We start from the raw sequence: 22,492 nt of genomic DNA on the forward strand, positions 1-22,492 counted from the left end.
CTATAGTATGTATTGCTGGCATGTGCAGACTGTTGATCAAATAAATGGCCTCGGTTTTTTTATACGAATTTTACCTTCATTAATAACATTAACACATTAACTAAATTGATTAAAATGGTTTTTAAATAAATATGAACACTTCAAATATGAAACGGAAATATTGATATTTCCCCTCAGTGGGATGTGAGATGATAAAAATAATGAAATAACTTATTACCAAAATTTACAGAAATCTCTTCAATTCTGAGTGCACAACACCATGATAATCAAAGAAAACGAGTAGCATGTCTTTCACTTCTGACCGATTTTGACGCGGTTTTTTGGGTTTCGGCTCATGTGGAAAGCCTCATCACCTGTTATGATGCGCTGGATAGACGGGATCAAAATTCATTTACTCAAGCATATCTTCAGCCACCTTCTTCCGATGAATTTTTTGAAAGAAATTCAACTCTCTTTTATCGAGTCGAGCAGCCATGTGTCTCATGCCCAATTGATTGTGTAAAGTGTTGCGAATTGATTCGTGAAACACGCTAAGGTCACGAGCGACCTCCCTCAAATTTATGGTAAATGATGGTTTTCCAGCACCATTTCTTTGATTTTATCGACGTTTTCATCCATTGAAGACGTTGATAGGCGATCAGATCTGGGCAAATCTTCCACGACTTCTCGGCTCTCTGCAAAAGCCCTCTGGAATGTTTGAGCCCCTTGGTAGTTTTCTAAAATGCAAAAACGTGTTGTGTCTGTTATAAATTACGCAAAATTACTGAAATTTGGTAGAAATAATAAACCCAAAAACAGAAATACGACGAAAGCAGAATGTTGAAAATTAGTCAGTGCCACGCTCGTTTTTTTTACTTAAATATAATATTACTGAGATCCAATAAAAACGACGCGACTGTTTATATGTTTAATCTAAATTTCCATCCGTCTGATGGACATTGCGTATGAATTTTTTTGATTCCAAAAATTAACAACCACCCTGAATAAAATCTGATTCAAATGTTCGCGGGTATATAAAGCTCGGTCTGGATAGCTCTTGTTATCGTTACGGTTGGCCTAAAAGAGCGCGCCTCATCTTCGAAGTCCTTATGACTAGAACTTTGTTTTTTTTTTGTTTTACTGAAAAATTTATCGAATTTTCTCTTAGTTTATCTCCTTTGCGGTAATCGAATAGCTTGACGCGTGATAATGGTATTATTGAGTGCGTAGGTTCAAATCTCCCGCATGAAATACCAAAATGATAGGAAAACATTTTTTCTAATAGCGGTCGAACCTCGACAGGCAGTAGGAAATCTCCGAGGGTATTTTTGCCATTAAAAAGCTCCTCATAAAAAAATATCTGCCATTCGGAGTCGACCTAAAACTGTAGGCCCCTCCGTTTATGGAACAACATCAAGACGCACGCCACGAATTGGACAAAGAGCTCGGCCAAACACCCAAAAATATACATATACAATATTTATTACCTCCATTTTGGAACACTGTAGTTCACCACTGGCTTCACCAAGTACAAAACTATCAAAACTGTTTTGAAACGTTACGTACGGATATCTAGCGGAAAATGGTCAGAACTTTTTACTCGTCCTAATATTTACAATAATTGAACATATAAAATTGCAATATTTTCGTTTAGTTATCTAGAGATCCAATTAACCTATACTCGCTTAATTAACTATTTTGTAAAATTACAGTAGTCCTATTTAGTTAATCAGTCTAGTTTTTTTTTTTTTTAATTAGAAAAAATCAGCAAAAATCAATTTTTACGTTTACTCTGTGTTTGTTATTTATAGAACACGATTTCATTCATGTTGTTCGCTTGGTGGCGGTTTCTGGTTCTAGCTCACAAATGGCTTGCTCGATATTCGCCTTAGTAGCCTGAATCGTTAATGGATTGTTCGCTTAACATCAGTCATCTAAGGCACCTCACATAAAGAAGTCTAACGGCGTCAAATCTAAACTCCAATCGCTAAAACCAAAGACCGACTTACTCCAAGTCTTTAATATTCAGCCAGAAAAAATGGTTTATCATGTCTCTGTATCGCTCACCGTTGACCGAAGTGGTGTTTTCAGCAGCACCATACTCTCTGAGGACGAATTGGCTACTCGATAATCATTAATGCTACCGTGGAGCTGATTTTTGTAAAAATTCGAATTGAAATTATAGTAATCGTAAGCTTAAAGTCTTCGATGTTTAAAATTAAATTTTTTCAATTACAGTTTTTTGTAATGAATTTTTCTGAGAAAACCTCACAAGTTTTTTACTACAATCGTTAAAATTGTTAATAGGTATATTTCCCGAAGAGCCCAACTTTTCTGCAGATTTATTATTAATTTTTTATAAGTTTTTTTTAAATTTTATTATTAATAATAGTTTTTACCACCGGACTTTTCTACAGATTTATTATTAAGTTTTTATATAATAAGTTTTTATAATTTTATTATTATTAATAATAGTTTTTACCACCGGACAACCGAATTTTTTGTGTTTGTTACTTGTATGGAAATTTGTATTTTGTAATGGCAATGCTTTGGAAATCTATATTGAAATTTTATAATTTATTTTAGATATGAAATTATGAAATTATTTTAGATATAAAATAAAGAGCTGAAAAATTATTTTTAGTCAGTAAAATCTACTTTATAAAGTAAATATAAAAGCAGTGCTTTCCAACGATTACAGTAATAAGTAAAAAGATTGGACAAGAATTAAAGAAATCCTTCATCGGATGAGCTTTCGACTTTTTCAAAATTATTGTACAATGACTGTAATCGTAATCGAAGTTGTTCGATAAATGATTGCTTTAATTGTAATTGGAATTTCTTAGTTAAAGTTTTTTCTTAGTAATCGTAGTCTCTATCGCCCAGTTCTGTTTAAAAATAATACGAGGATGAAGGTAAAATTTAATATTATGCACATGTAGATGAAAAAAAAGCAGGCAAATTGAAATAATATACTTAATACAAATAAGGCCAAGAGATATATACGGAAAAGACTAAAGATAAAAATAGTCATGAGGAGAAACATGTAAAGAAATATATTAAGATGGGCATAAGAAGAAAGATGAAGATAAGGATAAAGAACATGATATAAATAGAGACAAATATAGAGAGAGAGAGACGGATAAAGATACAAATAAAGCTGGTTGCATGCCAACCACTGATAATTTAGTTTTTAATGATTTCTCTTCCTTGAACTAAAAATGAAGCACATTGTTGAGGTTGTACACCACGCAGAAGCTTCCTATAAAACAGGCGCACGCGGGCTCCAAATGCATATTTAAAAACCGTTGAAGCCATTTGATTCAGGTTACATCCAAATCCTTCGGAAATAGTGATTATATTTGGATTTTTACTCTATTGATTACTTTTTAATTTTACAATAGTTTTTTTTTGTCCGTGACTAAAGATTATTTCCTTAATTTCATTTATTTTAAATGTATTTTAAAGTACAGTAGAAACTCGATTCTTGCACGTAATGAAAACTTGGCTCGATGCAGGTTACTGAAGTTTTTCTCCATACAAATTAAAATAGTTTTTTTTACTTATAGCAATCGAAGTTTATTTGTTTTTATTATATTAATTGCTTATATTGTCTCCTCCGATGTAATTTTATTCGTACTTAGCATCACGTCATTAGTTCCTTTACCGTTTTAGTAAGTCTTATAACGTTTTGATCCATGCGCTGTATTAGAGCCGTGCGTATGGATGGAAAGCGCATTACCAATATTTGGCCGATTTGGATCTTCCCAACGCAGAGGAGGCATCGAATACTTTCAGAGCCGGAGCATTTGTATCCATTCGAATGACATGACCCAGCCAGCATAGCCGCTGGATCTTTATACGCTGCCCTATGATTATGTCGTCGTAAAGATCATACAGCTCATCGTTCGATCGCTTGCGATATTCGCCGTTGCCAACGTGCAAAGGTCTAAAAATCTTGCGCAGAATCTTTCTCTCAAACACTTCAAGTGTCGATTCATTGGATATTGTCATCGTCCGGACGGGCATGATAAGAGCCTTGTAGAGTGTTAGTTTTGTTCGATGAGAGAGAACTTTACTACTCAATTGCCTACTTAGTCCAAAGTAGCACTTGTTGGCAAGAGAGAATCTACGTTGGATTTCCAGGCTGACATTGTTATAGGTATTAGTGCTGGTTCCTAAATAAACGAAGTCTTTTACAACCTTGAAATCATAACTGTCAACAGTGCCGTGGGTGCCGATACGCGAGTGCGCCGACTGTTTGTTTGATGACAGGAGGTGCTTCGTTTTGTCCTCGTTCATCACCCTACCCTTTACCTCTTTATCCAGTTTGGAAAAAGCAGAACTAATAGCGCGGTTGTTAATGCCTGAACGCTTAAGTTCTGCAGGTTAAGAAGTCACACGACATCGAGTCACCCTATTTGAAAACTCTTTGGTATCAAACGGCTGGGTTGGTATTCAGCAACGTCATTTTGCATAGCCGTATTAGTTTTTCAGAGATACCAAACTGAGACATCGCGGCATAGAACCCTATAGGCGATATTTAGAAGACTAATCCCGCGGTAATTGGAACAGATTGCAGGATCGCCCTACCTATGGATTGGGCAGAGCACACTTAAATTCCAATTGGCAGGCATGCTTGCATCCGACCATATTTTTCATAGAAGCTGATGCATGCACCTTCTAGCTCCTCGCCGCCATGTTTGAATAGCTCAGCCGGCAGTCCGTCGGCTCCCAAGGCTTTGTTGTACTTTAGCCGCGTTATCGCCATTCTCACCTCGTCATGGTCGGGTAGCGGAACGACAATGCCGTCGTCAACGATTGGGGTATCAGGCTCTTCACATTCTCTGTGACATGCGCAGCTGTCACTATTTAACAGGTTCGAAAAGTGTTCCCTCCATAATTTAAGTATACTCTGTATGTCAGTCACCAGATCGCCGTCTTTGTTTTTACAGGAAAAGGAACTCTTTTATCTGTTTATTTGAGCAAAAAATGAACAAACCTCTGGAAAAATTGTTTTGTGAAATTATTCTTCAAACAAAGCAAAGGCCATTCAAGCACTTTTATTTCCTTTGTAGACAACAGATAGTACATTTTTTATGTCGGAAAGGCATCGACGGTACTTCCCCGAGCTTTATTCTCAAAACTACAACGTAAAAATAGCAAAAGAGAAAGACAAAAAAAAAATGTTTTAAGTACCGAGGAAAAAGTTTCTAATATCGCGAGTACTGAGTACACAATGAAAAAAAAATATTGTGTCGCAAGTATCGAGTTTCTACTGTGTTTCTGAAATGTTTGAACTTAAATCGTTTTGTCTAGACTTGAGCAAAGAGTTATTTTTAAGGGGTAACACCACTGTACACGCGTAAAATAAACACGATTTTTAAAGAATTTTTTTGTATAGAAGGAAAGGGGAAACAATCACTCTGATTTGGGAAGTTATTACTTATATACTAAAATACAAAAGTACAAAGTTTGATCGAAAAATTTTACAAAATGGCGGCATTGGATTCATTTTTGTAATGTGGTTTCTCTTGAAGGAGCTCCGCGGCACGCAGCACAGAGGGTGCAAATTTTAATCTGGAACAAAGAAACATTTTTTTTCTTAATCTAGATAAGAATAGCTAGAGAAACACGTAGGGGATTTAAAAAATATTTATTTTTGTGGAATTAGCAAGCATTTGAAGGAAAAAACTATATTTTGGACTAAAAAAACGGCACTTAAACAATTATAACAATCGTTTAAATTAATCTATCGAAAATCCCCTACGCTCTTCTCTTAAGAAGGTTATTATACAGACGTAGTGAAAAACCTGATTAAAAATATTTAAAATTGTTTGAGTTATGCAGCGTGCCAATTTCAGAAAACGTGTTTTGAGAAAAACGCGTTTAAAGTTTTGAAATTTGGAGAAGTCGTTAGGTAGCAGTCACTAACGCTTGGTTAAAAGCTTAAAATATTTATGAAATAGACTTCGGTAACGTATAAAACTTCTTGTTCTGTATTTTAAAAGGTTCAACGAATTTTTTAAGCTTATAAAAAAAAATCAATTTTTTGAAATTTCTACAGTGGTGTTACCCCTTAAGTAAGAAATGAAAATTAAATAATTATTATTATTTTTGAGTAAAATTACAAAATACTAACTGAACTAGCAAACGGTTTCATATTGAAAATAAAATATGTATGTTAGAGAGATGCTAGGTGTTGTGGCAGGACAAGATATTCCTCAATCATTGTAATTGTATTCACCACATCAGTCCCACATTTTAAATTTTCAGCAAAACATCTTTTTCTACAATTTTCATAATTGAGGAAAAATACGTCAAATTTAAACGAAACCCATATCCGCACGTAAAATAATTAAGTGTGTTCTTTTCTTTCTCATACATTGTGTGCTTATAATTCTCCATTTTAGTACTTATTTTTTAAATACCCACACTAAGCATTTTTTCTGTATATCTCATTTCAGAATATCTGGCGTTTTATATCACCAATTGCTGTTCCAAAAACCTGATCTTATAAGCATTCGGTAAATTAGATAAGTTTCGAAATATAAAATCAAAGACGAAAAAACCACAATTTTTAAAGAAACCCAATGCCGTGATATTAGAAATATTTTCGATTTTTACTATTATATACACTATTTACAATTTATCGGAAACTATATTCGTCCAAAATTTTTTAATAGTTATATGTACATTACGGACTTTTTGTACAAAGAAAAATTTTTATTGAAGTAAGCAAACAAAGTAGTGATTAGCCTGATATAAATACAATAAATTCCGTCGTAAGTAAAGTGCCTCCAAATTCTACATACAAAAAAGGAAATTTCATCAAAAACAATAAGTGCTTTAGTAAAGAATAATATAGAATTAATAAGAGGAAAGGAGTATAACGTACACCAAAATATCGTAACTTTCTAAGCCGCTAAGATCGTTTATCCGAGACATATACCAGCACTGCCCTAACGTTAATACGGTTGAGTGAAGCCAGTTACAGCACTGCATTATTCACAGTGGGAAATATTTCAACGAAAGTGCCACACAAACACACACTGGCACTGGCGGAAGTTTGCAGTGGCTCTGCCTTATCGGCAATGCCATTTATCGATGACGCACTCCTTTGGTGTCCGGATAATGATGGTCGTATGGTTGGTGGCTTAGATATTGCACCATGCATGCAAGTAAGTATATGCTGCCTAAAAGTAGGCAACACTTAAGTCGTCGATAACGTAGGTTTTTGCATTGCATTATTATGTTTTTCCACTTTTTTGTGTTACTTCCGCTGTTTAAGGAGGAAGCCGCCACTAGTAACAACAATGAGAATGTAAACGAGTCGACGCAACTGGATGAACGCAACACGGAGCTCAATTCCCTAGAACCGCTTTGTAATGAGTCTTCCGACGAACTATTTCGCCAATTGTCTGAAAGCAACTTCGAGATTGAGAGTTTGCTGTCTGATCTGGCAACAGTTGAGGTTAAAGTAAATAGCAATTTTAGTTAATTGAAATCAGCTTAACGTATAATTTTCCCCCAATCCCTCTTTTATTTCAATTCCTCTTCATCTCTTTGCAAATTAACTTAAGGAGGAGAACAACAACAGCATAGGCGAACAAGTGGCGGGCGTAACAACTAGTGATAGCTTTGTGCCATTGGAAGCTGCCGCTGTTGTCGCTTCCGGTGTACTTAGTCCTGCTTGCGCAAATACCAATGGATCAGCAGGTGGTGGGGACGTTGGTATAACGATAGAAGGTGCCGCCGAGTCCACCTTGCTAGCACTAACCTCACACTGCGAATCGCTCACTGCGAAACCAATAAACCAAAGTCAAAAAACAACCTCGAGTGGAAATATTGTCCGAGAGGAAGGCGTAAGAGGCGGTAATTCTTATATAAGTAGCAGCAATGACAGCGTGGAGCATGCGCATGAAACAAATGCACGACGTTTTTTAATTGCCTCTAACCCACTGCTAGCTGAAAAATTACTCGCTAAAAGTATACTCAACACAGATATCAGCAACAGTGCGACGGCGAAGACGACAGACTTCGATGGTAAGTACAAGAAATTATAGGATTACCATGTTTTCAAAGACATTTGTCTACATATTAATGTTTCTGCACGGAATCAGAAACATTTTTGAGTAATAAAAACTTTAAATAAATACTGGAAAGCATGTTTAAAGACCACAATTTAAAAAATTTCCTACGCGCACAAGCATATATGTATGTGTATGTATTTATTTTTAAAAACTTTAAAGTCAGATATTTTCAACCGCTTGCTTCCCACCTTGAGCAGTCTCGGTTGGTGGAGGAAAATAAAAGATAAATTAAGGATTTCTTTATTTGAAGAACTGCAGCATTTACTGCCGGAAATTCTGTAAATTTGTGTATTTTTGGCATATTATCCTTCTCCTCCCAACTCCACTCTTCCGAAAATATATTATATTAGGAATATTGTCTACAAGTTCGGTTTCACTGAACTGAATACTTTCGTTGCACACGTTTTCGAATAGTTGCTCGTTAGGTATGGTGATAAAAACAAAAATTGAGGGGAACTTTGGATTCTACGTCAAGCGTTTTGTGTTTCACAAACTTTAGCCTTAGCCTAGTGAAACACATATAGAATGACGTCGTCAAAGTCGCTCAGAGCCGAATAACGGTCTGCTAGGTAGTACACCTCTTAAAATCTGTTCACCATGATTACCACTGTCGCATAAAAAATCTACCACGGCTTTAGACATATCAGGTAATATTCCTACACCCCAGATCTATACATAAGTATATTTATTATACTCCCCTCAGAAAACATATAATAACTTCGATAGACCGATTTCACTAGTAAAATAACCGCTATTGCACTTCATTAGTATGTCGTGTCGTTCATTTACTTTGCGCGATACTGGCTGGATAGATTTATACAAATTACATTCTAACGGTTCCTAGAAGCATGCACACAAATATATCAAAGTAGTAGATTCGATATACTTTTCTCATAAAAAGCATCAATCCTCAATAATTGCTGGCGAGTGCAACTCGTCATAGTCAGTTTGCCCAAGGAAGTTCATGACGAGCTGAGGTTAAGGGTAAAGGGTGGTTAAATTTTAAGGGCCGATGTTGAATGTAAACCACACCTAAACGTCAAGTTTTTTTCTGCATTTCATTTGACATTTAATTTTAGACTAAGTCAATTTGAACCATGGAAAGATACACAATCGAGCAACGCGTTAAAGTTATTCAGGCTTATTATGAAAACGGGCGTTCAAATCAAAATGCATATCGCGCACTTCGAGATTTTTTCGGTCAATTTAATCGTTCAAATGTGCGTACAATCGGAAAAATTGTGCAAAAGTTTGAGCAACCCGGGTTTCTAGGAGATGTGAAAACACCAGTGCATGCTCTTTACAGCTCGTACTGCAGAAAATATTGCTGCTGTTCGCGATAGTGTGGTTAAAGAGCCGTCCACCTCAACTCGTGACCAACAATTGCACTTCTCACGCTCGTCGTTGATGAACATTATGCATAAAGACTTGCATTTACACTCGTACAAGGTGCAATTGAGTCAAGAACTAAAGCTTCTTGACCATTTCAAGCCTCGTCAATGGTCAGAATGGTGGCAGGAAATGGCAAAAGTGAATGACTAATTTTCGAAGAAAATCATCTTCAGTGATGAGGAGCATTTTCACTTCAGCTGATTCGTCAATAAGCAGAATTGCCGCATTTGGGCAAATCCAAGAGTGATTGCCGAAACCAATGCACCCACAAAGAGTGACTGTTTGGCGCGGTTTATGGGCCGGCGGCATCATTGGGCTGTATTTTTTCCAAATTGAAGCCGGTCAGGCAGTTACTGTGAATAGTGTTCGCTATCGTCAGATGATAACGAACTTTTTATGGCCCGAATTGGAAGATATGGATGTGGACGATGTGTGGCTTCAACAGGACGGTGCCACTTGTCACACAGCTAACGAAACAATGGCTCTTTTACGTGAAAAATTTGATGGTCGAACCAAGATCATGTGATTTGACACCGTTGGACTTCTCTCCTTGGGGTTATTTGAAAGAAAAGGTGTATTTCGATAAGCCAGCAACAATTCAAGAGCTAAAGGATGAGATAATTCAGCGCATTAATGGCATAGAACCTCAATTATGCCTCAGCGTCTTCGAAAATTTACAGTTTCAAGCCGACTCCGAACGGCAGATATTTTTTATGATAAGTTTTTTCATGGCAGAAATACACTGGGAGGTTTGCCATTGCTTTCCGAGGGGCGACCGGTACTAGAAAAATCTTTTTCTTTATTTTGGTGATCTCGTACCAACCCATTCGGCTACGGTGGCCTCCAATATCAAGCAAAATTTGTATCGTCTTCATTGGCATTATTATACACATTATTGCTATATATTTGAACAATCTTTAAGAAATAAAGTCAGGTCCATCATTTCACGATTCAACCTGGCCCAATAAGACATCATTATCACGCTCCTTTTTGTTGGAACTTAGAATTTGTCTATATGTACAGAGAGAGTCAACTAAAGGCGATCGGTCCATTGAGACAACGTTCACAGAAAGAAATCCCAGAATTGTTGTATTACAGTGGCACAAAAAAGGTGCAGCACCGCATGAGAAGCTTAAGGCTTCACAATCGGGAGTAAATCGGAAGGAAAACATGAACACGAGAATTACCAGCCTTGAAATTGTGAATTGTGTATCTCTATAAAGTTTATCTTTGTCAGATAGTTGAAAGTACGAGAAGAGTTAAAATGCCTTATTAGCTCCCCGAATAATCACTTTTTTGGTTACATTACAAAACGTCCCTAAGAAACGTTCCAACATAATTTCATTTAATTTATTATAACGTATAAGGGTTTAGAATGTCTACTAAATATTCTGTGGGTAAATTTATATGGAAACCCCTAGCAAAGTGCAACGAAATTATGTAAGATGCAATTACAATCTTAAGAGGGAATGAGAAAACTCTACTGTACTGCCATCTTAGCCTATGGCTCAAAGCTAAACAATAAGGTTGTTAGCAGAATTTACTCAGAAGAGCCCTCACTGAAATAACAAAGGATACTCCTTAAACAGGCTGAATGTGAAGTGTGCCACCGAAGCAGTATCTGGAAACCTTCATAGATACACTTGGGAATTAGATGACAAAGAAGACAATCCGCCTGCAGTCAATAAACATTTCCCATAACGTTAACAGTTCTATACCCTCATGAAAACTTCGGAGCTACATCTCTAATCTAACTTGACCGTGTCTCTTTTGATTCAGTGGTAGGTATTATTACATGACACTGCCTAACGGAGACGCATGATAACGTTGGTCCACAGTGAAAGGGTTGGATCTTCTGAGGATATAAAACCACATGCGTATAATTAAAATTCATTGTTCATATAAATAGTTATTGCCACGTTTTGGATGTGGTACGAAAAGCTGATTTATATAATACATTATTCAATTTTCAAGGTTGCTCATTTACCTCCCCTTACCAAAATTTAGTTGTGAGTTAACATCAGACTGTGTATGACCTTGAAAATGAACAGAGTTTGTTAAACTGTGTGTAATACAAGTTCATGAAACTTTCTCTTGGGTGAAAATACTGCCGCCAATAAAATATATGTTTGTGTGTATATAAATATCGTATTTATATGATACTCCTAAAGAGCCTTAAAACAGCTCAGAACTCATAGTATGTATAAATACATATACATATGTTATACATATGTACATAATTGACGAGCATCCTTTGGTAGGTGCATGGCTGAGATGAGTTTTGATGTTGCCCTGTAAATGGAAACCATTACAGTTTAACGCCACCTCCGAACGGCAGATAATTTTTGAGAGAAGTTTTTTCACGACAGAAATGAACTTGAACGATTGCCATTGCCCGCCGATTTCTCATCATTTGTTGTTTCATGTCACAGTAAGCATCGAACCTGGGATCAATCAAATGATATTCCCGCACCAAACCCATTCGATTACGGCGGCCGCCAGAACTTATAATAATATAATTTAATACCAAACCCTAAATTCCACCTACCCTGCATTACAACTACAATACGCAGACACTTTTCACAACTGGGAACAAAAAACTCAAATAGGAGAGCAACGCAACTAGATCCCGATACCGCAGGCTGTAAAGTAGGTGTTACAGCTATGAATGTTGGTTGTGTTGGTGCCTATGCTTCGGTTATCTTACCAAATAGCAATAACAGCAGCGACGACAGCCGGATACCATGAGTCTCATAACTGTCCCTCACAGCCCAGTGCAGATGCATGCAAACCAAAGTTCAGACTTAAAGCAAACGATACAAGAACAAAGGAGACTGAATGAGGACGCACACGCATACATATTCATGTCTGCGTCCATTTAGGAGAACATACTCGTATACTCATACACGAAAATTCCAGTTGCATTTTGTGTTAGTATTCTCGTATTCATTTTTCGCCAGTTTTTGTTATTCCTGTTGTTGTATTTGTATATTTGTGTTGTTCTTCCTCTTACATACATACACATGTACGCACATCCTTATCGGCTTGGGGAAAAAGTATGGGCTGCTTAGTTGGTAAGGTGGTTGGTTCATATTGATGTCTACTCGGAATTTGTCTGCTAACGCTAGCAAAGTCGGGTCAATAAATTCTCTGCGTGAGAATGAACGTTCAAGGTCAAAAGGATATTGCCTCTTTCCGCGTATGGTATTGCCGAAAGAAAAACTCTAGACGGGCGTGCGACTTTTTCGGGCAAACAAAAATAACTGGAATGAAGTAAAACGAACGAAACTTCGAGACGACAGCTCGTAATTTGTACAAAAGTGTGATGAAGTGATGTTCTTCCGCGCTCATTTTACTTTCACCAGACGACCGATTGAATAATAAAAAAAAAATAGTCTGGTTGATGGGAGGATTTTTTCAGACATGGGCTGTCTGCGATGCTTTGATTGGCACCAACTTGGTTGAGGGTTTAAGAAACGAGTTCATTGAAATGAACTAAATAAAATGGATTGTCTCAGCTGAAATAGCCGTGAGGAAGAATTGGGATATTGGGTGGCAGGCTTTGCTGCTTATTTTACGACTTTTAATATTAATAAGCCGATTTAGTTTAAGGGCTATTTACTGCGTCTGCTGATGGCCTGGTAAGAAATGCACGAGTATTTCTGTGTCAGTGTCTACACTTGCAAGATATATATATCCATCTAGCTATTTTACTTTTATAAGTAGCAAGTTACCCCTAAGTTCACAGCTTATTTTTCTTTTTGTACATACATTCATACCACTTAACCACCCCTACATCAACACACTTAGATGTTTGTTTTCGATTTTAACGCGTCTGTCGTTGAAATTTTATGGCTTAGTGTGTGTGCCGCCATTGTTGGTGTGGGTGTGTCAGACAGGCAGAACCTAAACATGAAATTGTGTCCTTTCTATATACCCAACGGTGGGCGGCGGCAACAATGTTCGCCGACGTTCGGAGGCATTAAAGACCGGCAGCGCAACATTACGTACATATTCATATAAATATATTTTGTGCTTAAATATGATATGTAACTATAAAAGGCTGTCTGGGCTACAGTTCGTTTGATTTTCGGGCTGTTTCTTATAGGATATATAGAAATGTCTACGTAAAAAAAATGAGGAATCATTGCACGGATGTTTTACTGTTTTCCGTAGGCAGGGCGTCGCTTAACCTTGAACTTGAAATTTCAGCCAGCAAAATACAAAAACAATAATGTTGAACCTTGCGCAAACGTGTGTCTAGATGCCTACGTATGAAAAAGTTCTGGTGTATAGAAATTTGTGTAATTGTTTGTGTCTGTTTTTGCGACACAACGAAGAAGTCTATGGTTATTTGTAAGTATGTATTTTTTGAATGTCATTCGTGCTGGCGTCCATTGCCATCAGGGGATAAAAGAGATGGTTGATGTCGGTGAACATTTGTGGGCCTTTATAAGGAGCCATTTGAGAAATGGGAAGAAGTTATTTGTACTCATAGTTATGGTGTGTCTGGGGTGCAGTACAGACATTATTTCTGTCGAGATAATATTAGAAAAAACAGCTTTAAACCGATATATTAATATCGGGGCGTAGGTAAGATTTTAGTAAGTAAATTAGGTTTCATATTGTCAAATAAAGAATTATGAAAGTTTAAATTTTCGTGCAAAACTTTTCAAAAGTTTACAAAATATCACGCACAGACTTTTTATTTTTTAACCAAACTTATTAGAGTTTATAAAAAAGTTCGTGTGGTTTGGGCCTTATTGTTTAGCTTTATACCCGATACATTTACCATTCATTTTGCAAAATATCTGAGGGGAAAAAAGAGATACGGCATCTCCTTATCGATTTAAAAGCCGTAAAATCACGTTAAGCAATATCACCAGCTCCTTCAAAATAGAAAAGGAGCTATCCTATCCCTTTAATGCTAAACGAGATTTGAGATGTAGTAACTCACTATCGTCCGTCTGCTTTATTATAATGTAGCTCGAGTTGCAGAACAATCACTCAGGCAACGGGCGCATGCTTTTACTTAAGTATTTTTAAACGGAATTAAGAAGTGAAGCCCATGGGCTTGGAAACGAACGAAGGAAGTATCTCCTATCATCAGACAAACAGTAAGCGTACTCGTATCTCGATTCCTACTTTAATGCTAAGAGTTAAAATTCTGAAATTAAAAAAAAAAATCCCTACTTGGGAACCAGAAATACCAATAAAAGATTTCACAGAATATTTGTGGATTTATGCATTCGTGACAACGAATATAGAAGACGTTTAAACGATGAGTGTATAAGCCATATAACAACTTAGCCATAGGAAAGGTAATAGATAAAGATTCCGCAGTCCCGCTGGCATAAACTATTCATGAGATACCGACCAAAGTTCTCCAGCGAATCATTCAAAATTGGTGTTTACACTTGAAAATAACTATCTTTAAAAAATAAATACCATGAATGGTTCTACACAAAAATGATAAAGAATGCCCAATCATTTTGAATTTTCGTCGTCTTATTTCAATTTAAAATCCGATAACTTTAAATTGATCACCCTTTACATTAATACATTAAATATAAAATTATTGTTAATGAAAAAAAGCTTGCCCTAAAAAGCTTGTGAAAGCTGTATACGCCTACTAACATCATTATCATTATCATATTATTTTCACATCAGATGTAGTAATCATATTTAGCCTCTATCTATACCTATTAACATATATTATAGGAGTTATAAATCAGAAAATGATTGTAATAAATTCATGATTTGATTATCTTAGTTTTGCGGAATTCGAATATTTCACGCAACTCGTTAACACTACCCATCTTGGCATCGAGTTAAGCGAGAAAAAACATACATATGTACATACATACACATAATGCACCCTAACAAATCCAGAATACAATCATTCATTCCACATTTGAATGATAGATAAGATACTCGCATAGATATTTTTATATATTCAGCGAGTAATTGTCAAAGGACACTTGCATGCGTATGTGTGCAAAAATCTAAAATTCTGATGCTAGTTCTTGAAAGCGGCTAATAACCTCACAATAACTACATGAATAGATAAATGTGAGTGTCGCCGAGTGACTGCAAATGCGAACAGGCGAAAAAGCGAATGTGGCGAATTTCAAATGCGAATGCTCTCATGCAATGTTATTCTATGAAAGTTGATATTTTCAAGGGCAATTTGATTATATTTAGTTGTAAATAAAGCATATCAATGCTCGTATGCCTACATATGTATGTATATATTCTTCAATATACATATATACTTATATATATATACGTATGTACACATAAACATACATATGTATGTGCACGTATCTAGGTATGTACATATATTGGTTGCATGTTTAGATGCAAGTGAACATATTATTTACAATACGATACTCAAACCTGGCTCGTAGGCAAACATTACATTACGAATATGGCATTATAAACAATTATAGATTTTTAAAAAGTTTTCTTTCGAAATTCTCATCTGCTGTTGCAATGAAGGAAATGCAGTGTCGAAATGTTGATGTATATAAAAAAATGTGTGCATAAGTATAACAGGTGGCATCTCAAATGCAGTTTTAGTTGCGGTTTTTGCAGGTCCTTTGCATACCTTCATAATAACGGATGTGGTTACTTATATATGTATGTATGCATATATATGACTGCTTTGAGCATGCACAAATGGCAATGTAACGGGTTGCTCACTTCATACCGATTTACCCAAGAAACAAAAGTGAAAGAGTTATGAGAATTCTAAATTCTATAATACTAACAGTGCGTACATACATTCTCACTGCGCTATTCGGATGTATAGTATAATTTGCAAGATGATGTACAGGGTTGGCCATCTTAAACTGACCCATGTGATTATTACAAAAATATGGGAAAAGAAACATTTTTTTGTGTTTCATTGTGAAAAACATTTAATTTAGTTCAAGGAGATTCGTTTACATCACTTTTTGAATATGATATCGCGCAAGTGGTCGCCCTTAGCTCGTATAGCGTAATGTGCCCGTTTTTCGGCGTTTTCCATAGTTTTGGCCAGCGTCTCGGCCGATATGGCGGCTATTTCCCGTCGAATATTGGCCTTAAGTGCGCCTAGTGTCTTTGGCTTGTTGACGTAAACCTTAGATTTCAAATTACAGTAAAAAGTTATAGGGTTACTCAATGGGTCAGTTTAATATGGCCAACCCTGTACATTGTACTAGGCAGCTCGAAGCTCTCCTACATTCTTCAGAGTAAAGCTTCTTCTAATAGGTTTAGTCATTAATTGTCTTAGTGTAAAAATTTTTTTTTTTTTGGGTTCAAACCTCAGTTTGGTGAAGCCTTATTTTTCATCTTCAATTCAAAACATTGCTGGTGAATGCCAGCGAATGTTGCCGGATGTTAACAGTATGTTCACCGCCAGTGAAAATATTCGACTTCGGATTTCGATGTTATAAAAGTCGTAATTTTAACATCGAATGACCTAACCAATCGGAATAGTTCGAAGATGAAAATTTGTATTTGTAAGTGCAGGAAGAGCTAGTTCAATCGCCTAAAAGAGAAAGGTATAAAATTGAAACCCTTTCAATTATGACCATTCCATTATGACAACCCTAAACGTAAAAAGTCTTATATAAGACCCAGCCAACCCGGCACATTAATTATAAATATATGAAAATATACAATTTTCCACTTCGAAGGATGGCGTGTAATGATTTTATAATTTTCCTGTTCATTATGATAAAGAGAGCTAAAATTCTCATTAGTTACTAATACTTAGTAATTAGAGAAAGTTTTAATAAATTTTAGACCAATGTTTGTTAACTAATGTTTTGAGTAAGGGTCGCTTCTTAAGAACTGTGTACGAGATTTCGGATATTTAGCTTAGTTCAACTTTCTCGCTGCTTAACTAGATAAAATAGAAGTATGTGCATCTATTTGACTACTTACATTGCAAATGCATGCAATGTGTATGTTTAAATTTGCCAAGATTTCGTGCTTAGTACAAACTCAGAAATCAATACGGAGTTGTATTTTGAATTCATTAAGAAATTGGAATTTTAAACTCGGAAATATTTTATCCAGTTTTTTCCGGTGTTAGAAATGTTTTCCAAGTGGGTTGTTTTCATTGCGTAAGTTATTTAAATCCCCATATTAAGCTAAGAAACGCTTACAAGTATTGAGGTTATTGGAGCTTTGGAAGGTTAATGTGGAACACACAAACATTTGATGCTCACATCTAGTGGTTTTCAATACAAAATGTTTCTTTTACCAGAAGACTTCAGAAGTATGAATTAATATAAATACAAAATTACCCAGATTTATTAAATTTGATTACTTTTGTTAGATAACAAGTTTGGAATTTCTTTTATATGAAAGGTGCTTATTTACACACATTTATTTAATTATTTTTTCATAGAAGTAAAAACACATTTAGGGGCAGGTGAATTTAATTACCGAGTTTTGTTCAATTTGCTCGGTAATTCAGAACCGAGATTAATATATTTTCAAAATTTCTTAAAGCTTAGTCGTATGTGAGTCAGATTTCATTTATGTAAGTTTTTAAGAACTGATTTTAGCATATCGGAGTTACCATACAAACATACATACATAAATACAAATATGTACGCAATTTAATTGAAATCAATATATGAGAGTAGAGCATTAAAGCTTGAAATATATATATGAATAATAATCCTTACTGTTTCACCTTTTTGTTACATGAGTGGGGGATGTACATGTATAAGTCTAAATATTTGGTTAATATTTTCACTAAGTGCAATTAGGAACACTTGGGCCAACAGAACCCCCATGGCGTATGAGTGATTTCGTATGATATTGCCAGATTTGCCAATAAAGAGTTTTGTTTCATTAATGATTTGGCTAACATATAGGGTTTGTGCACAATATAATTAGTGCTTCGTATGGTTAGACCAATGACTTCAAAATAACCTCGCAAAAAGTAATTCAGCGACGACAAAAGCATGCATGGACAAACTGCAGTTATATTATATTATTATTGTATAATAATATGTGCATTACATGTAATAGTAGTCAGTAATACAGACTCAATACTGAAAAAAATGCAGTAATGGGTAAACTGTTACAGTTACTGATGTTACTAATAAAAAAATTACTGATAATTTACATTGCCAGTAAAATTTTCGCTGAATACTGATAATTCCTACTGGCACTAAAAAAGCAATGTACTCTTACCAGAGGAGTTAAATCAGAGGCCCAATACATATTTTAAGTCTAATAATATATATATATATTGGCGTTTACAGTATTTTGGGTGTTCGGCTCAGCTCATACCCCTATTTGTTGTGTGCGTCTTGATGTCTTTCCACAAATGGAAGGACCTACACTTTTAAGCCGCTTCCAAACGTCATATATTTTTTATGCGGAGATTTTTCATGGCAGAGACACGCTTGGAGGTTTACCATTGCCTGCCAAGGAGCGACCACTATTAGAAACAACTTTTTCATAATATTGGCACAAACCTATTCGGCTATGGGGGTCGCCGTTCTGGGAATATAAAATCATTACCATAAAACTGTAAATCATCACCTCATTCTTTATCTAATACGAAGAGAGAAATTGTATTCAAAAGTAGAGGGAGTGTAAAATATGTATTGATATATCATTCGCAAGTAACAATACAGTTGTTGCAATTTTTTCAGTAAATAGTAAACATTTATGTGTACTCAAATTTACAGGGAAATAAAAATGCCCATTTATAGTTTTTAAACACAATATTAGGCGATCAATAGTAGTATTGGACGGTAAAAGAAATATGTGAGATTCTTTAATTTTCGGTGATTTCGGAAACAAATTTCATAAATTGTACTAATTTTATAAACTGAGCTCTCTAGCACTAAGTCTTTAGAAGTAGAAAGAAAAATTTCGCAAAAAGTTTTGCAAGTTTTGACTTTTCGAAGAAAAGAGAACAATCTGTTTAAGTGATTTGCGCCAAACTTCTCGCCTGTAATTATGTAATTTATGTTAGGTTAGGTTAGATTATAATGACTGGCCGAAGCCACGTAGAAACTATTTTGGTCCATTGCTGTAATTACGTAGTAAGTTAAACTTTTCTTTATCATTCCATTTGTGGAGCAGATCACTGCATCTCTCAAAGGACTTAGGAAATGGTGAATCTAAAGTGTACACTGCATGCATACTACAACCATGCATTGCACCAAGCTCTTTCTAATAAGATCACCTCTTTCCAAGAGTCACTCGAGCTGCAAGGCTCAATAAATTACCAAATGGTGATTGCTAGTCCACATTTGTGTGCTTTAACAAATCTTACCTAGAGCTCAAGTACTCCCACTATTCACGGCTCTCCAACTCTCCGTAAGATACTAGGACTGAGAAATACAAACCGGAAGCCCGTTAATATAACGAAATTTTATAGTGGGGATGTTTGAAAGTGTTGCGCACTCTACCTCCCACACATCTTTAATTGAATTATTTTGATGTAAAAAAAAAATTAAATAATTTGTAATATGATATGTAATAAGGTGAGGAAGGCATGGCTGATGGAAAAACCCACTTCGTTTTATAGAGGGATAGCTTTTCTTTTAAAATTTGATTATGTAGTGGAATATTAAATATTTGTAATTAAGCTACGCTATTTTACTGAATTTATGATTATAGCAGTATGAAACTTGAATTCCTGGGTTTTACAAACATCGCAATATGGGCGTCTATAAAACAAGATTAGCTGCTTGATTAACATGAAATTCAATTGTTCGTTCATTTTCCATATTGCTAATTATTCGAACGTTAATTGGTTTGGAATTTCCAAAATTTATCTAGTTTTTCTTCTTTAAATCCAACCTCAGGATCGAAAAGATAAAGAGTAATGCTACATGCCACAACATCCGTATTTGAACTCGCAACTACGCAGCTGCCAACGGTCTCTAAAGTGAGTTGCGTTTGCAGCAAAAAAGGTGTCTGAGAATTTTGGCTGATTTAATGGATAAACTATTGAATGCATTTATTTGCAATAAATGCTATGTGTGTATGTTTGTTCTCACTGCTTGTGTTATTGTTACATTGTGAATATATATTGTATGTATCTAATTTGTACACATTCATGTCTGTAAGTATGTATGTACAAGCAACTTAGGCTCTAACACTGATTGGTGTCAAGGTATACCGCATAATTTATAAGTGCGTTTTGATTATTATTAAACACAAAACTGAGTTGAGTTCGGTTTGGAGAACAAACATACATACAAAACTACATAGTGAACTATAAGGCACGCAAGATGCATATGTATGTATGCAAAATGTATAGGTGAGTTAGCATACAAATTCGCAAACAGAGCATTGCACAAGTGGCGACAGTGCAGCATTAAGTGAATTCAGTGCAGATGCTGGCTATATCTTATTTGTATATAATTGTGCGTTGCAGACATACAGGAGATTCAAAATGTCTTTAAATAATAGGGAGGTTATCAATTAGATACGAACTTTTAAATAATATTTCTATCCCCTAATAGAACACCAGTTAAGCATTTTGGTTTAACGGTTTTTATTTTTCCACCATTTAAATATGATTTTTCAGATATAAAGCTATTTTTCTGGTAGAAGTATAGGTGAGTAAAATCCATTAACGTTTTACTTTTGATTAATTACAAGAAAAAATATTTTCTGTTTAAATGCGCCAGAAATTATTTTTAATTATTTTATTTTAAATTATTACTCCCAATAAATCAGCTTTTTCCTGTGATTAAAAACCTGCCAGCGGCCGCTTTATACGGTGGGCTAGTGGTACCGTTTGGTAGGTCTCCTGGTTCGAAACTCACTGGGAGCAGAAAACATCAAATTATAGAAAAGGTTTTTTCGAATAGCAGTCACCCATCGGCAGACAATGGGAAACCTACGAGTGCAATTTTGCTACAAAATTTGTTTGTTTGTAAAACACCATCTACCGATGGCAGACGGCATAAAACAATAGGTTCCTTCATTTGAAGAATCACATAGGTTTACACAGCAAACATTTGAAGCAGAACGCGGCCAAACATCCAACAAAGGGTGCACGCTTCAATTACATATTAGTTTGGGGAAAAATAAATCCATTATCTTCTCGGTAGTTGGCTGTAGTTTATGGCTGTTGTTTAAAAGCAGGCGTTGCTGCGACTACTAACATGTCGGTCAACTTCGATTATTTATGTGATTTTATATATATATTAGGTTGGTTGGAACCAAGAATGATAGAATACAAGATTTAGCCATTCGAAGCAAAATTATGACAGTAACTTAGGCTGATGCGTCATAGAGAACTTGCCAGCTGAATTATGCTCTCTCATTTCACGCGTATTCTTACACTCTTCCCATCAGTCGTTATTCAGATAGCAACTTAATAACCCAAGCATTGGCTGTGTTGAGTTTTTTTCGTATATCACCAACACAATGCCGACCTTTGTCATAAACAAACCGCTTTGATATATTTTATTATATAATATATATGTATAATATGAGGAGCTTTTTCAAGCCAGAAATACTCTCGAAGGTGTGTCCTCTCCCGCCGAGAGGTGTCTGCTATTAGAAAAAACTTTTGCTATCATTTTGTTATTTCATCCACGGAGATTCAAATCTACGCACTTCCGATTGGTAGTTACGCACCAACCCGCATTAAGCGGGTTCGCTGCGACGAACTCCTTTATGACGTCAGTATATCAGCTGATTCCTTCGAATTCGCTGAGAACCGAGTAACAGCTTGCTGTTAGCCACATCTTTTCATTCTGTATATCGTAGGTTGAAACCATTGCTTAAGCAATTTAATGAGGAATGAATGTATCTGGGACCAACCGCGTGGTAGTTAACCATAAACCAGTAATTAAGCCCCATTGTGGATTAGTATCCTGACCCCACTGTATCGCATCCACTGGAAATACTTGATTAATAATAATTTTATTTCGTTATTATTAATACAAAGTTTAACAATGTAATTAATATTTTTAAGTCAGCTAGTCGGGTCTTTACATCAGCTCTAATTTCGATCTGGCATTAAATTTAAGCACGACCATTAT

At 35.6% G+C, this 22,492-nt stretch overlaps 1 protein-coding gene across 7 annotated transcripts in view; it reads left to right on the forward strand.

The window, feature by feature from the left end:
* Positions 1-22,492, forward strand: part of LOC129240221 (ecdysone-induced protein 74EF-like) — a 175,096-nt gene that overhangs the window by 66,577 nt on the left and 86,027 nt on the right. For 5 of the 7 annotated variants that reach the window (XM_054875877.1, XM_054875875.1, XM_054875876.1 and 2 more), the window contains 3 exons: positions 6,447-7,160; positions 7,271-7,459; positions 7,563-8,025. In XM_054875877.1, the coding sequence (XP_054731852.1) occupies positions 7,074-7,160; positions 7,271-7,459; positions 7,563-8,025 (739 nt within the window). In that variant the 5' untranslated portion in view covers positions 6,447-7,073. Of the gene's footprint in view, positions 1-2,069; positions 2,170-6,446; positions 7,161-7,270; positions 7,460-7,562; positions 8,026-22,492 lie in introns of those variants that run through there. The other 2 variants (XM_054875880.1, XM_054875882.1) reach the window with 2 other exon arrangements.

Source organism: Anastrepha obliqua, chromosome 3 (genome assembly GCF_027943255.1).
Source record: "Anastrepha obliqua isolate idAnaObli1 chromosome 3, idAnaObli1_1.0, whole genome shotgun sequence".
Taxonomy (NCBI): domain Eukaryota; kingdom Metazoa; phylum Arthropoda; class Insecta; order Diptera; family Tephritidae; genus Anastrepha; species Anastrepha obliqua.